The sequence below is a fragment of the Pantherophis guttatus genome, chromosome 6 (assembly GCF_059756535.1).
Source record: "Pantherophis guttatus breed Tessera chromosome 6, ASM5975653v1, whole genome shotgun sequence".
In the NCBI taxonomy this organism is placed as follows: Eukaryota; Metazoa; Chordata; class Lepidosauria; order Squamata; family Colubridae; genus Pantherophis; species Pantherophis guttatus.
In genome coordinates, this window is record NC_142068.1 from 53,266,950 (window position 1) to 53,284,343 (window position 17,394).

The following is a 17,394-nucleotide window of genomic DNA, read 5'->3' on the forward strand; positions in this document are numbered from 1 at the left end:
AATATTCCTCTTTGTTCATGAACACTGACTTTGACATTCAAATTCCAAGAGGACTTTTAACATTAAATAAACCCTTTTTTAAAAATAGTGATCATTAAAATTATCTTCCCTTCTTTGTTCCAGTTTGCCAATATAAATTTTATAATACAGTTATCAAATACAATGTTTAAAGCTACATTAGGATCCATTTATCTAATTCTACCTAGCAGAGTAATATTTAATTCACACATAAAATTTGTGGAAATAATTTGAAATTCTTTACTCTCCAAAAGTATTTGCTTTCTTCCGTTGTCCTTTTCCAGTGTCTAAACAAAATGCCCTTACAATTATTTCTTTGCCATTGTTACTAAATCAACTTACATCACTTATAATTTCATTAGAAGTCTTTGCTGTCTGGAAAGGAATGGCATCCAGTTTTAATTTATAACCACCATGTTGCATTTTATTCCAGGATTCTTTGTAGTGAGTCTGTTTGGAAATAAAAAGTAAGACCAACATCCATTTAGTGACACTCAAAGCATGTTCTTCCCTACAAAGAACAAGCAACTATACTTAGAATGTATAGCCCAAACGTATATAAATTAACTTGTTTCTAACAAAATAGGCTTCTCTACTTAGGTCAGGATTGTACATTGTTAGTGTTATAGTTCATATGTGATGCTGTGTTGACTTCAGACAGAATCTTGAAATCTGCTTCAGTTGGTAATGGATATCAGAATGACCTTGGGAACAGGAGGACGAAGAGGACAATAGCCTAGACCAGGGGTGGGAAACTGTGACCCTTTTACAACCTGTGGACTTCAACACCCAAGCTGGCTCAGGAATCCTGGGAGTTGAAGCCCACAGCTCATAAAGGGGCCATATTTGCCCACCCCTGGCCCAGACAACAGTCAAAGAAGAGCTATCTAAACCAAAAAGAAATGAGAGTGGAGGAAATATTTCAGAAGGGACTCTCATAGTTCTCTGGAAAGTAAATGTAATTGAGGGGAGAGGGGAGATTTTATTACTGTAATCTTACGACAAAGCTAATACTAGTATTCATAGTTTTGATTTTTGGGCGGGGGGGGCTTGGACAATAGAATAGCAATAGCACTTAGCTGTATATATCACTTCATAGTACTTTACAGCCCTCTATACAGAGTCAACATATTGCCGCCAATAATCTGGATCCTTATTTTATCGACCTCGGAAGGATGGAAGGCTGAGTCAACCTTGAGCCCTGTCAAAATCAAACTCCTGGCAGTGGCCAGAGTTGGCCTGCAGTACTGCATTCTAACCACTGCACCACCATGGCTCTTCTTGAACAGCTGACAGTTAGACCCATTGATTCAAATTAGAACTATGATTAATTTGAAAAGGTTAATCTAGATTCAATCCAATGTGTCTGAAATGGTCATTTTATTAACATGTCTAGGGGCAGCAAAACTATTTTGCCTAATCTCCACTAATTTTTACCTTTAGTATTGGCAATAGCAATAGCACTTAGACTTATATCCCACTTCACAGTGCTTTCCAGCCCTTTCTAAGCAGTTTACAATAGCTTCTCTTTTATCTTAATTTGCAGTTATCATAAAAGGTGTCAGTAATAATAGCACTAGCAAGAAGAAATCAATAATTAAAATGCCCCAGATGTAACATACTGCATTCTGGAGAATAAATTGCATCCAAGCATTATAGAAAATTACATTGGGGCCATTTTTGTTGCAATGCAAACTGCATCTGAGGCATTTTGAATAAAAGCAATGGTGGCTACCCTCAAGATGAGAGGATAAATGTGCTGAACCTATAAAAGTAACTACAATTGAATGATTCCTTGCTACTACATAATGTTACTACCCCACAAATAACTTGGTTGCAAATTTTGCAACTTCTACCCTTTGATTTAAGGAGATTATGGATTAATTGTCACAATTGAGTACTTGTTATAAGATACCAAACTTCATCTCAATCTTGGCTCTTCTGTGGCATCTTGGAATCTTCTTTTCAGAAAACCACACAGACAACAATGTGCAATTATTAAAAATGAGAGGAACAGCAAAAATGCATATGCATAAGACAGGTCTTATAACCCCTTACTTACAGTCAGGCTTATCCTCAAGAAAATAAGTGAGACAAATACATTTTACACAGCTATAGTTAATATAAAGAAAGTCAAGATGTATCCTAAAAATCTTACCTCACTGATATTCAAAGCATTTTGCTTAGCTTGAGAGATCTCGGGAAGTTCTGCTATTTGGGTATAATTATGTTTGACATTCTCTCCATGTTCTTTATAAAGCCTCTGCAAAATTCAGAAAATACTTTGTAGGGCACCATTACATGTTTTTGTGCATAGTAACCCTTTCCACCCTCCACCAAATCAATCCTTATCAAATTAATTCAAGAACTATAGTCAATATAAGAATTCATTAAGTTATGATTTTCTTGTGACTGTCTTTATTAACTGGAGATTTAAAATCTCAGTTTCGGTTGCGGCATCTAGAATCTGGAGCAGTCTTCTAAGTCAGCTATTTCCAGTTGTGTCACTGAAACCTTTTTGACAAATTGTGAATTCCTTCCTTGGTATACAGCCAAACCATTCTTTGCTTATCATATAGTAAAGTTTATAAAGTGATGATTCACAACAGCAGTAAATGTTTTTTTTTTTTAATTTAAATATGACTACATTAATTAGCTTCTGTCAAAGAATAGCATCCCATTATCTCAACTGAGTGTGTACGGGGAGAATTGGTATGCTGCTGTCTCATGATAGAAATTCTTTTCTAAAATACAGCACTTGCAGGACAACGTGCTCTGGAAGACGGAATTATCTCCTGCTGTTTTCTGAGTTTTGAAATCCTTGATGGCAGATTTATTCATTTATAAGCCCTGAGTAAGATAATTATTTTAACTCTTGAATATGAATATGGAATGCTTCACAGGCTTATTTATTTATCAACATACCATACATGTTCTCCTGAGCTGTGGTGATAACTTAGGAAAATGCCTCTTCCCAATAATGCTTAACTGGTACCTACTGTGTTATTTTTTCACTGTGAGGTAATAATTATTTTCCCAGGCTTTAGATCTCACTGAGCACTTATGTTATTATTTAATTTGCTTATTTTATTGTTTTATTTTACATTATATTAGGATTATTTCTAAATGGATAGCTGTATTTAAATTTGAAATACAACAACATAAATCATTTTTCATCTCGTGTAATTGTCTTTTGAGTGTATCCATCAAAGAATTACCTAATACTTTAGAAATGATCTGCTACAGATTATGTATATGGCTATATAAGATTGAAGTGATTTGTATTACTGGCACTGATTTATTGTAAAAAAGAGAATTGTTAATAATTGTTTCAGTGAGAGAAAGAGAAATTCATACAGTATTTAAAATGTTCCCTAAGGAGAAAAAATAAATATTACAAATATAATGCTGATATGGTTGTAAATTGTAAACATATGTTTAATGTACCAAACTGTATGAGTCAGGATAGGGTTACAAATTTATCTGTCTATATATGAGTGTTCTCCTAGGCTTTTTAGAAGAATGGTAGGTTTCCATTAACACAAGTTTCTCAGTTCCTGAGAATGAGGTCAATGACAGAGAAAACTAGTGCTTCAATCAGATCATTCAAAGAGGCTACCACTTTTATAATCATAATGTATATACATTACAACTTACATCCACAGCCTGGTTATAACTAATTCTAGCCTGGATCATCTCAGGAGTGTCTTTAATACTGGTAAACTTCAAAGCATATGGGTGCTGACGGTATTTCTTCTGTTGAGCAAAAAAAAAAAAAAAAGAGAGATCAAAGCAGTGAATTTTGTGCTGCTCTTTCATGCTATTTGAAATAAAAAAATCATAGGTTGCTTGAGATTAGAGTGAATGTGTAAACATAATTATTATTCCTCTTTCTTCATGCTTATCACCTGAAAACTTTCAGATTAGAATTAGTTTCCATTTAAAACTAATTTTTACTAGTGTGATCATACAGCATTTCCACTTAAAATTTAAGGAAAACATTTCAAGAGGATTATGTGTAATAAAATGCCCAGAATCCCATGAAAAAAACCTTCATGCATTCCCCTGAAGTCTGAAATACAAACTAGCATTCTATATTGGTAAGCCCTTGAAGTAAAACAGCTATTTGAATATAATACTACAATGATATTTTGTGCATTATTTGAAATCTGATGATTTGTGTCATGAACACAAATAATAAAAATTGAAGCCAAGTCAAAGAGGCATTTCTGTAGCCTATCTTACTGCTTATGTTACACAAAAAAATGTGATATTTGATCATATGTTTTTCCTGTATTTATATACAGATCGTTCACTTCAAGGACACTGGATTGTGACATTTATATTAACATCACTTCTTTATTGCTTCTTTATTGAGCTATTTCCACAAGTGAAAATAATTGGTTCACCAATTTAACTGTTGTAATAAAAACATTTTAAAATATTTTTTTAAAAAATGGTAGACACTTGCTTCAAAAACTAAAAATATCCTCGTACGTATAAAGATAGAGTTCATAACAATTACGTCTTTGGGTTGCTAGAGACAAAGACTAATAGATATCCAATTTTTAGAAAATACATTCCTTCAAATTATAATTGCAAGCAAAAGTGAAATATAGTTGGTAAAAACCACAGCTTCCAAAGCACTGCCATTTCAATGGTGAAAATATTAAAGCTGCAAAATAATTATACCAAGTGCCTGAATATTGCTTGCTTAAAAGAATATTGTAAAAGCATAAATATTTTGTTTTGTTTTGTACTTTCTGGTCAAACAGCTTCGGCAACACTAAAACTGTACTAGAAAATCTGTGACTAAATGTATTTCTGCTATAAATGACCATGCCTGTCATCACACCATCTTTAGTGTGACTGCACAAAAGTACTTATGAATCCTTAAATTCTTTTAACATATTTGCTAGGAATGCATATTCGAGAATTCAGAATATTTTGTTTGTGGATGGTCTTAGTAGCATTCAGAAGCACCTATATGCTCTATTTTGTTTTTGTTTTTTGTACTGAAAAAAGTATGTGAATGGGAGAGCTTGAGCATTAGATGTATTAATCGTATTAGAGTCATAAATATACATGTTAAGCCTTGATGTACTTCATTAATAAAATGCAAGGTGGTGGGATAGCAATTGTTTGATTGCCATTATTATTCATGATATCACTTGTCACCTCCTTTGCTTTTGGAAAGACTATATGGACTCCCGCTGTTTTCTGTTTGGTATCTGGCTTCCTTCTAATTATGACTACAATGCCTGGTTTTGAGAGCCTTTTTCTTTTTTCCCCCTTTCAGTGAAATTATTTTAATTTTATACCGACATTTTACATGCATTATGGGGCAGGTATTGCTATGGCTGTCATGAAATCTCACCTCGCTAATGAGTTCTCCTGCCTTCTGAGCCTGCTTCACATTTAATGACCCAGTGGCGATCCATCCGGCTCCTTTCATCCAGTTCAGATCTGCTCTGTATCGGTTCTGACAAAAGGAAATGAAAATGCTCCATTGTGACTGCTCACACATTAAAAATGCCACCTAAAGAACTCACACATCAGAACCCCAACTGAGCCAAATTAGAGCCTGCTTTTGTTTTATCCACTTCTTTGCAACTGTGGGTAGAAATGTGAAAGGGAGGAGGGTGGTTTAGAAAAGAGACCGCGAATGTGCTGACAGTGAACCTTTTTACTATAAGGTTTAAAAGAAAATGCATCGAGAAGGAACTTATTTATTTACTCCCTTTTACAGATGACTAAATGGTTTCTGACAACATTCTCAAAGTATCAGTCATGAAAATCAGGGCTGGTTCAAAAGATTTCTCCATAGAAATCTTTTGTCTATTTTCTTGAAATAAGGCAAATGAGTATGATAAACCTTGCTCCAAGGTAAGTGTGAATTGAATTACAAGCCATAGGAAAGATTTGGGGCAGTAAAGGATATTAATGAAGGTGCATACAGGAATGACTTATTTTAATCCCTTTTTTGCATAGCTGGAAAAGACCAGTGCAAATAAGGATAAATAGTGTACATTTTATCTAACTGAGGAATTGTGTCACACCAGATCAAATTGAACTATAACTTCTACCATGTTGGGATCCCATATTGTATTAAATTATAATTTAGCAAACTCCTGAGCCTTTGATAGAGCCACTGTGTCAGTGGACTTAGTATAATCAGACTGTGATAGTTGTAATCAGTAAACCTACCAAAGATTAACCATCCAAAGTTATTCTTTATGATTAGCCCCAAATGGCTAAGATGTGTAAGGTTGTATAAAAATAATCAACTTTGGGACTTACATCACTCTGCAAGCCATAAGCCTGCTTGGCCCATTCTACCTTCATATCTGTGGGCAAGGCTGTATAGCGGTGCATAATTGTCTTATATCCTCTATCAGTAGCCAAGTCCTGAGCTTTCTTGGCATGGACAAGATTTACCATATCCATGGACACATGATATTGATTCTTTACGTCTTCAGATGCCTTTTTGTATTCCAGGTCACTCTGCAACTTGGATACATGAAGCAAGTGAGCCATTTGTGAGTCTTGGCTCACATCTTGCACTCCAATCAACTTTCCTCTAGTCTTCTCATAATTTTCCTTGTATTTTATCTGTTGAGAAAAATAATAGATTATGGCAGCAAAGAGAACAAAATAGCCTACTCGTTATTAACTGTGGGATCAGATCCAGTTAACCTTTCTTATAAAGGTATGTCCAGGTAAGTTCTTGTTTATCAGATATAATTTATTGATTAGTAAAATGTTTAAACAAAGATGCATGCATTTATTCTAGTTTTAATAATTCCTAAGGGAGCATATTTTTAAATCAATACTCACATCACTTGCTAGGTCCCTCTTTGCCTTGGCTGTCAGGAATGGTATAGCATCAAGATGAAGTTCAAATCCTTTCTCTTTCTGCCTCTCCCAGCTACTCTTGTAGATTTTCTAAAAATATGTTAATACCACAATTATTTTGCTTGCTGTCATGAGCTACAGGCATCATAATAGCACCCAATACCTCCAAAAAGAATCAGATTTGTATTGTTTTACCAGTTATTTAAATGCATTTCAAGTTCCTATTATTAATCCAGCTTGTTTCCCTATTGGTCAAATTAAGAAGATCCTTATAAAAGATGTCAATATTAGCAACATAGGTGTTCAACTACAAAAGCTCTATGGTGGTTTTTCCCAAATGGGATAATCTAAATGCTTTAAATTTTAGCTTCCATTATTCCTGACATTGGTGATGCTGAATGGGGCAATTGGGAATTGGAACCCAAAACAGTAAAGAGACCCTGTCACTCTTAATGAATACTAGACACTACTTTTCTGATAGAACTAGTTAACATTGTCTAACAGATACTCAGAATCCATACTAAATTATAATTCACAAAGTTTTTGGGAGACATTGTTGAACTCTTATTTTATATAAATGTATATTATATATAAATGTATAGATGCCCACATGGATTGTGCACCTTTCTGAAGTATTTTGGTAGGAATGCTTCAGAACTTGAACAAACATAACAACTCTCTACTATTACTTAAAACGTAAGCTATTTTTCAGGCTTTCTCCATAAACTCCACCCAAAATGGCATTTAAATCTCAACATACCTCACTAATATTTGCAGCATTTATTCTGGCCTGTATGAATAGAGGCTCATCTTTGCTGATGGTGTAGTTGTGAAGAAAATCCTCTTTTGCTGACCTGTATGCAATCTGTTCACAAAAGCAGACCAAATCATTACATCCAGAGGCATAAAGCATAACAAGAAATATTTAAGCTGTTACAAATATATCAACATGCCTTCTGCTAGGTCCAATCTGTAGCCCAGTAGCGTTGACATTAGCTGACAGGCTACAGTGGTTCAGGAGTGGAGTGGAGTGGAGTGGAGTGGAGTGGAGTGGAGTGGAGTGGAGTGGAGTGGAGTGGAGTGGAGAGGAGAGGAGAGGAGAGGAGAGGAAAGGAAAGGAAAGGAAAGGAAAGGAAAGGAAAGGAAAGGAAAGGAAAGGAAAGGAAAGGAAAGGAAAGGAAAAAATCATAGGACATAAAGTAGTATATAGTTCAGATTGCAATCCTCTTAAAAAGCCAATGATGGAACTGTTGACTAGCATTTATAAAGAAGTCATAAATTCATGCATTTATTCATAATGATTCATGAATATGCTTTGTTTCTCCAAATTCTAGTTTGTAAAGCATTGGGTTTGTCAATAATATCATTATGATAACAATTTGTGTAAGCAGTAGAAGCATTACAATAGGAGAGTGAAACCATTTCTTATTCACAGTGTGAAAAATTGGTTTGCAGCTGATGCTAGCTTCTGAATATTATATTGCATCAGAATGGGCTGCTTTCCCCTAATATGCTAATACAAAGTAGTATGATATCTATTTTCTAAACAATGGAAACAGTTCAGAATAATAAAAATAGTGTCCCAGAGCACTTCATCTTCTTCATTTTCTATTTCTTCGCCTATTTTGCCTGCAAGCAAGAACTGGTAAGACTACAAAATAGATGAAGTAATAGAAAATGAAGAAACTAAGTCTCTGGCATTTTAGAATTCAACAGACAAGCACCTGCTACATAGCATCCCAGATTTAACAATAGTTCTTAAGAAAAAGAAAATAAGCCTGGATAGTGGACACTGCCGTCCCTGGAGAAATACCAGAATAAAAGAAAAAGAACTGGAAAAATATCACAAAATACGAAGTCCTATAAATAGAAGTATAAAGGTAAATAAAACAAAGACAGCAGCAAAGGTATTACCAATAATAATAAGTGCCTTGGGTGCAACTAGAGCACCCTTGAACACTATCAGCATTGACAAAATCAACATCAGTCAATTGCAAAAGGCAGCTTTACTTGGAACACGTTACATCTTGTGATGATACCTTTAACACCATTAAACACCATCTGCCATCCCAGGTGCTGGGGAAGGTCTCAGTAGGCAGATAAAAATGCCAAATCCAATCTAAACCTCTTGCTAACTATGCAACCAATGATAGTTTATGAAACTTGCAAGCTAACTCTCAACAATTCTGTTTATCAATTAAGGGTGACATACACATAACCTTAGCAACAAACAGTAGAGTCCTGCTGAGGAAAGATATGCAGAAGTTAATTTCTTTTTCCTCAGTAGTTTACCACACGGCCTTAATCACCACAATATCCAAAACAATGGTAAACCAACACCTTGCTACATTATTTATTTATTTATTTATTTATTTATTTATTTATTTATTTATTTATAAATTTTACCAACTGCCCATCTTACCACAGGTAACTCTGGGTGGTTTACAATCTTAAAAGATAAATATACATTTACTAAAAATATAAATGTTAAAACAAGCTAAACATTAAGTAGTAGCAATAGCAATAGCATTTAGACTTATATACTTCTTTACAACCCTCTTGTTGTGGTCCGCCAACAGCCTGCGGAGCTGGCAGCAGAGTCGGACAGTGAAGAGGTTGGGGAGGAACATGGCCCAGTCCTGGAGTCTGGGGAAGCCTCGGACGAGGGCTCTGCATCTGAGGCAGAGAAAGGGCCATCTGGGAGGTACGTGCTGCCTCCAGAGTCGGCTCTCAGCAAGGCAGAGGAACAGGGGGAGCCTGTTCCCAGTGCGCACATGCACAGAGCTGCCAGAAGGCAAGAACAGTTAAAACAAAAGGGACGACTCAGGAGTAGGGCTTGAAATGATTGGCCCCATCCATAAAGAGGAGCAAAGGCACGTGGGCCTTTGCAGGAAGCAAGGTTTTTAATTTTGTTCAGTTAAAAGTCTGAAGCTCTGTTTGATTCTGGACTCTGTGTGGCTTTGCCAATTAGGTCTTTGGCAGAGTGTCAAGAGAAATAAATGTGGGTGATTATCAGCCTGAAGGACTCTTTACAACTATTTGGGAGTCATCTGTGAATGAACAGCTGTTGCAATAAAAGAGGTTTTGGGGACTACTCATGTGTTTTACTGACCCAGAAAGCCTAGGTCAGAACACCTCTCTAAGCGGTTTACAGAGTCAGCATATTGCCCCCAATAATCTGGGTCCTCATTTTACTGACCTCAGAAGGATGGAAAGCTGAGTCAACTTTGAGCCTGGTGAGATTCTAACTGCCAAATTGCAGTCAGCTGGCAGTCAGCAGAAAGTCTGCAGAACCGCATTCTAACCACTGCACCACAGTAGTTGGTGTATGTACTACATATGAACCAATGTAAGAAATAGAAAATGTTCACTGCTGAATCTTCCTATTTTTCAGTGTTGGTATTTGTAAAGACTTAGCTTTCTGGGAAGGTTTTCCAGTTGGGAAGGATGGAAGGAAAGAAAAGAAGCGCAGCAGGAGCAAGGTGGATGGACTCAGTTTACAATAGCAATGGGTGCATTGCAGGGGTGGGTTCTACTTATCTTTACTACCGGTTCGCAACGGGGCTGCGCACATGCACACATGCTCTTCTGCATCAAAATACAGAAGCATTTTGATGACATCGGAGTTGGTGTGCGGAGCCTCCCACCGGTTTTACGACCGGTTCTATAGAACCAGTGCGAACTGGGGGGCAATCCACCACTGGTGCATTGTCAGAAGACCTGAAGGACCAGGTTAGATTGTCATGGAGAAAAACTATTGATGTCAATAAGAGTTAACACTGCCTTGGTGACATAATCAATCAACCAATAATCAATCAATTTGTCCTCATAGATTTTTTTTGTTTTTAACAATAACAAATCAATACAGAAAGAAGATGAAAGGCAGACTCACATCACTCTGCAGTTCCTGGCTTTTCTTTGCATGTTGGATCTGGGAACTGTCTGCAACACTTGTGAACTTTAGAGCATCAGCCCTCTGTCGATACTTTTTCTAATTAAAATACATTTTAAGATGATTCAGACATTGTCACCACTTTTGTTCAACTTTAAAACTGATCAGGTATGCCTTCTATTCATTTCCAGTCTAGGTCCCAACAGCACTGCAAGGTTTTTTTAAAAAAACATTGCTGTCAACTCGGAAGTTAAAGCTAGCTCTGTTGATGAAATGTAAGTTGAACAGTATTCATGCATTTTTCCAGGTTTTTGTTTGGTAGTTTTAAATAATGGAATTTCGTTAATTTAAAGATGAAGGAGGCTTATCTAAGGCCCAGCTTTGACTATTTGTCTTTTATACAGTTCAATAGAACATTTCCTGTACATTCTTTCCGTAGCCGTGTCTAGAGAAAAGTAAGCCAGCAAATGGCTGCATTCATTCTGGGTAAAATAGAGTGAGGGATCAAGATATTGGTCCCTTTGTTAAACAGTGTCTTGACGCGAATTAGGAAAAATGCCTTTTCCATTGCAACACCTGTCCTCTTGAATGCTCTCACCTCCCATATATAATCATCTAGAAGCCTTAAACAGATATTTTAAAAATGATCCTTTCCTAACTGTTGGGACCAGAATAATAGGTAATCTCACCAGGAGAGGTATAATGTGGTACAATGGTAAAATTGTGGCTTCCAAATCACCTATTATTTATTGTAATAGCAATCACACTTAGACATATATATCACTTCATAGTGCTTTATAGCCCTCTCTAAGCGATTTATAGAGTCAGCATATTGACCCAATAATCTGGGTCCACAGAAGGATGGAAGGCGGAATCAACCTTGAACCAGTCAGAATCAAACTACTGGCAGTGGAATGCAGAGTTAGCCTGCAATACTGTATTCTAATCACTGCGTCACCACAGCTCTTTGTAGTTGTGATATTAATTGTAATCACATCCTTCATTATTTACATATGTTCATATTTGGTTGAAATAACTTTGGTTGAAACAGTATAACTTGAAACAGACTATTTAAAAACATAAACACGTATACTATCTCACTCCAATTCCTCAATCAAGTGCAATACACACTACTGTGGATATGGATTTAAGATTTATGGTATTATTTTAATATCATAGACATTCATTCTTAACTATAATGATGCACTGAGACGACACTGCAAACCCCACCTATTTGTATCTGTATCATATACAAATATATGGAGAGTAAAGATGGTTTGGGAAGACAAATGATAAAAACAGGAAATCTGTGCCAATGTGTTGCTACTTCTATCCATCCATCATGATGTTTCTTGCGGATAAGAAAAGGATGGAATTTATACTGCCAATAGAACAGTAGATTCAATATTTTAAGAAAATGCTAAATTCTGCAAACCTCTCCATTTGCAGAAAATTTGTTGCTATTAATTTAATAAAGCTCAACCGATGGTTTGACAGTCAATCACATGTTCAAAAAGCCATAACAGTGGGTCATGCCATCAGCATACTTACAAGTGCTTTTACTTTCTATAAAGCTTCAACAGCATATTTGAGTAAAATCAGTAAACTGACCTCACTGATGAGTTCTCCTGCTTTTTTTGCTTGTTCAATATTGATACTTTGGTCCGCTATCCAGCCAACTCCCTTCATCCATTGAAGGTCGGTTTTGTACTGAAGCTAAAGGAAAGGGAAATTCACAAGTTTTAAGTAGACTGGTATTACTAAAGTATATTAAATTGGCCAGCTATATGTAACAAGAGTAATTAGGAGACTTCTAGTCCCTTAGACATGAAAGCCATTTGGATGGGCCAGTTACTTTCTCTCAGCTCAGACATGGGGATATTAGGAGACAAGAACATTATGTATATCATCCTGGGATGTACAAAATAAAGGCATGATATAAATCTAATAATAAATGCAAATAAATATGTAAGTTATAACAACAATATAAATTTGTAAAGTTTTATTAGAACTTTATAAATGTATAAAATTGTATGTATAAAATTATTGGTATTACTGTTGGTACTACTAGAGTTCAACAAAATATTCTTCTATGAGAATAAATATACTAATTTAATAAAATTTAAGTCAAATTAAATACATTTTTATGTTTACAGTGCATATGTAATTTCGTGTGGATTGGTCTGTAGTCTTAACACGTAGCCTGTAAATGACAATAGCCAGGCTGTACCATCCGAACTATAAAACTCTGGATGACCAACAGATGGCAAACAAAAAATTAGATTTTTCAATCTACTGATAATCTGGATTTTTGCAGCCCAGATTTAATAGACCAAACAATAACCAATAGATTCTAATCACATAATTATTCTTATAAGCCTTTTTAAAATAATAAATGAAATGTCTTTTATCCTACCTCACTTTGTAGCCCATAGGCCTTTTTGGCCCACTGTGTCTTTAGATCTTCTGGAACTGCTGTATATTCATGTATTTTCTTCCTATAGTCAACATCACTAGCCAGAGCTTGGGCTTTCTTTGCATGTTTCAGATTTATCATATCCAGTGGTAAATGGAAATGTGCTTTATTCTTCTCAAAATCTTTTTTATATGCAATCTGCAGTAATATCAACATATTGCATTACCAAAAATTAAAAGAGATTGATGAAACACCAATCTTGAATTAGCAGATTAAAAAAAAAAACCTTTCAGTTCCTTCAAATCTCTGCACAATCTTACTTATCTGATTAAGAATTGAAAGATTAAATTTCTGTTCCAGCTTGTGAAATTTTCTTTACAGTAAAATGTAAAATTTTTATTAACACTTATTAACTGAATTATTTTCAAATAATTATGTTGGTTACTGCATTTGGAATAATTCATCCTTTATTCTTTGGCTGCAGAAGTTAGGTAAATATTGGGTTTCATTTGCAAAAACTTTAACCTGCATATCAAATGTGGCTCAAGGTGCCAGAAGCATGCCATACCTTTTCTTGGGGCTGTGCTATGACCCCATTTCTTCTAGGGGTCAAGCAAAGACCAAAGAATCAGTACCTGAAGACACCTTCAAGAATCAGCATTTTGATTAAGTCCTCACGCCTTTATTTAGAAGGAAATAAAATGCAATGGTTTTTCTCAATTTTCAACCTCTGAGAGAAAAAGAATGAAAATTTTCTTCTGCTTAGGAAAAGGAAAATATTATCTTCCTTTCTTTTGAGTGATGGATAACACCAATTGGTAGTTCAGGAAAACCTACATCACTTGACATAATTCAGTATGTTGAAGAAGAAGAATATCCGGCCTCTGAATGTGTTTGAGTTCTCGCTTCTGCATATTTCAATCAAATAAACACACAATCTCATGCAGATTTAGATTGGCATAAATTCAATGATTTCAATGTATCTTATACCAAAATAATAGCCTTAATAACTTATTTTGAACCAAAATTTCAATGCAAGTTTCTTTGAACTAAGATCTGAAACTCTGGCAATAAATTATATTATCAGTTATAATATAAGGAGATCTTACATCTTCCCAATCCACAAATATTGCGCCTCTGCATTATAATAATTATGAAGAATTTGAATTATCCATTTTGCCAACCCTGCTTAGCATTAAACATAATTGACATATATAATGATAGAACAGATGTATTGTTAGTCAGTGAAAGGAAATTATAAGGGAATAGGAAATGAATCATGTGAGCCTGATTCCTAATGTAATAAACATGATTTGATCATTATTACTATTTGGTCTCCAATCTCTACAGGATTTAAGCTTTTAACCCCTAACCACTATTGTCTTGCTTAATAAAGAAGTCGAATAAGAAGAAATACTGATGTTTTTTACTGTAACCAGTGGGTTCTGTAAATCCTAAAGAAATAATAAAAGTGGATATGAAAGGACATTTACCTCACTATTTATTTTCGCTACTTGCATAGAGTGCAGGAGTCTTGAATCTTTTGTTGACAAAGCTTTTCCTTTCATTTTCTCATAGTCTTCTTTGTATTTAATCTTTATAGAGAAAATAAGTAATAATTATAGAATCATACACTGTGACCCCTAAATATAAACTTCCTGGCATTTCAAAGGCTGAATAATGTACAAAGTAATTATCTAATACTGTGGTTTTTTTCCTTAAAAACTCTTTGCACAATGAGCTCTTTACTTACCTGAATTCTTACCTGAAAAGAATATGAAAAGCTCAGATGTTTACATTTTGCTTTCTAAGGTACTCTCTAACTGTACATATCAGGGCAACAATTTTATGACAACAGTTACAAAACCCAAAATATATACCTGGGGTTAAAAGGGACTGTGAACATTTATACTTAAATACAATCTTTTTTTAACTAAATCTAAGTAACTAATTAAATGTTGCCTGAAATACTTCAAAATGAATTAAACATATGTTTTGGTCCATGTCTATTTTTATCTGCATGCATGCTTAATTTCAAACCCTGAAAATTAATTTTCAAAGTTTCATTCAGAAAGTGTCTAGAATGCAAAGATGATTCTATCCTAGTTTATGGCATATTATTTTCAAAAACAAATCATATTGCTGAATTTCTAAAACAACTTGCTTTCATTTACATAAAGTATGCTGCTTTTTACTATGAATAAATTCTTCAAACATATAGAAAACATAGAACCTACTTCACTGGCAAGATCTCCTGAAACTTTGGCCGCAAGGAAAGACTTGGAATCTAACTTCATTTCAAAGTTGCGGCCTCTGTTTTTCTGCCAGTCTTCTTTGTATTTAACCTAGGAAGAAAATAAAGTTGCATATTATATACTATCAATAAAAATAAGCCATATATATAAAAACATAGCGAACCAGGTAGCGGTTCTTATGACTTATGACCATTTGTTCAAAGATAGTTAACAATGGTCTCCTCATCTTCAAAATTACAACCATTGTACCACCTCTGCAGTCATGAAATCACAATTTTGGTGCTTGCAACTGACTCATATATTTTTTTTTTAATTTGATTTATATGCCGCCCTTCTCCGAAGACTCAGGGCGGCTTACAATGTGCTCAGCAATAGCCTTCATCCTTTTGTATACTTAACGATGGTTGCAGCATCTTGCAGTCATGTGATCATGATTTACAACATTTCCAACTGGCTTCCAACAAGCAAAATCAATTGGGGAAGCCAGATTCACTTAATGACCAAGGTTATTCCTTTAACAACTACCATAAAAATTATTATAAAATAAAGTCCCATCACATTATAGCTCACTTAATGACTGCATTGCTTAAAAACTGAAATTTTGATTCCCATTTTGTTCTTAAGTCGATGACTGCTTGTATGCACAGACCCTGTTTCAGGCTATATTTACATCCATGTCTCTGTATTATTCAGAATCACTTGGATGCAGATGAGCTTGGTTCTTCTCAGAAATGCTCTTTCAGACAGGGTTCATTTAAGCAAGTGAAACCCAAGTGTGAAAAGGGTGTCTGAAAGGAATCTTATTTCATATTTTAGGTTGAGGGCTAAATTCACAAGCCTTATCTCTTCCTTACAATTCATGGATAACCATGATAAAGACAATTCAGTTTTCCTCTCTCCCACTGGTCATGATCATGGTAGCTAAGAGCGAGAAACCATGAGGATTTTCCCTTCCTGAAATTTCTAGCCAACAGTTGTTAGCTGGATTGTTGAATGGAATGGGAGAAACTTAATGTCCCTTTCTTTCATATGTTGCACCCTGCCAATATTTCTTCTAGATAAGCAGAACATTGTTTCTTCCTTCCACCACCAGCAGAAAACAGAACTCTGCTTCCCAGCTTCCTGCTAATAAATGCTCAGACTTTACTACTTTACTATCTAAACTAATCTGTGTCTGTGCTTCCTCAGAAGTAATTCTTACAGAGTTCAATTGGCAGACTCTACATATAAATCACTATGGCAGGGGTGGGCAATCTAGAACATTTTCAAGGCTCCATGCCATGGCTGATTGGCTGAAGCAAAATAGTTTAAAGCTAAAAACCAAACCCTCATATCCCCCCTTTTCTCTTTCTCTAATGCCTTCCTTTTCTCTCTTTCATGCAGCAGAAAGTTGTTGAATGTTTGAAGTGCTGTCTTGCATTCACTTAAACCAATATCTACACTGGAATAAGGAAAATCTTACCTCACTGTATAATTCTGCATTGGCTTTTGCCTTCACTAGCTCTGGTACATCTTGAGGCAAAGTATAATGTGATTTGTTTTTCTGATAGTTGGCTCGATAATTCAGCTGGCAAAAGTCAAAAACATGTTTTTAAAGATTTGTAATTAATCAAGATCATAATACTATTGTGAAGCTATGCTACATCTCAAAAAAGGATGTAAAATCTTCATGTTACCCTATAGTATAGCAACTTGTCATTGAAAAATATGAATGCAAAATAAAATATAAATTATAATGGCTAGTATTTTGTTAGCATATTAATAAACAAAGAATAAATAAAAGGTATTCTCAAAGAATATATTCTCACGTCTTGAAAAGAGGGTCTGAATGATTAAAAACTATACTGTATAATATTGGGAAAATTTGGTTAGTAAATATTCATTTAATTTTCATTGAAATTCTGCCATTCATTTTTTTAAGTTGTTCTATTTATTAACATATTAGATTTTACATAAAT

General features: G+C 34.9%; 1 protein-coding gene across 3 annotated transcripts in view; it reads right to left on the reverse strand.

Annotated features, from left to right (window-relative positions):
• NRAP (nebulin related anchoring protein) overlaps positions 1–17,394 on the reverse strand; it is a 69,302-nt gene that overhangs the window by 23,612 nt on the left and 28,296 nt on the right. For all 3 annotated transcript variants that reach the window (XM_034440157.3, XM_034440158.3, XM_034440156.3), the window contains exons 16-28: positions 16,899–17,003; positions 15,419–15,526; positions 14,675–14,776; positions 13,182–13,379; positions 12,377–12,481; positions 10,766–10,864; positions 7,634–7,738; positions 6,856–6,963; positions 6,319–6,630; positions 5,396–5,500; positions 3,676–3,774; positions 2,177–2,281; positions 361–468 (exon numbers count right to left, since the gene is read on the reverse strand). In XM_034440157.3, the coding sequence (XP_034296048.2) occupies positions 361–468; positions 2,177–2,281; positions 3,676–3,774; positions 5,396–5,500; positions 6,319–6,630; positions 6,856–6,963; positions 7,634–7,738; positions 10,766–10,864; positions 12,377–12,481; positions 13,182–13,379; positions 14,675–14,776; positions 15,419–15,526; positions 16,899–17,003 (1,659 nt within the window). The remainder of the gene's footprint in view (positions 1–360; positions 469–2,176; positions 2,282–3,675; positions 3,775–5,395; positions 5,501–6,318; positions 6,631–6,855; positions 6,964–7,633; positions 7,739–10,765; positions 10,865–12,376; positions 12,482–13,181; positions 13,380–14,674; positions 14,777–15,418; positions 15,527–16,898; positions 17,004–17,394) is intronic.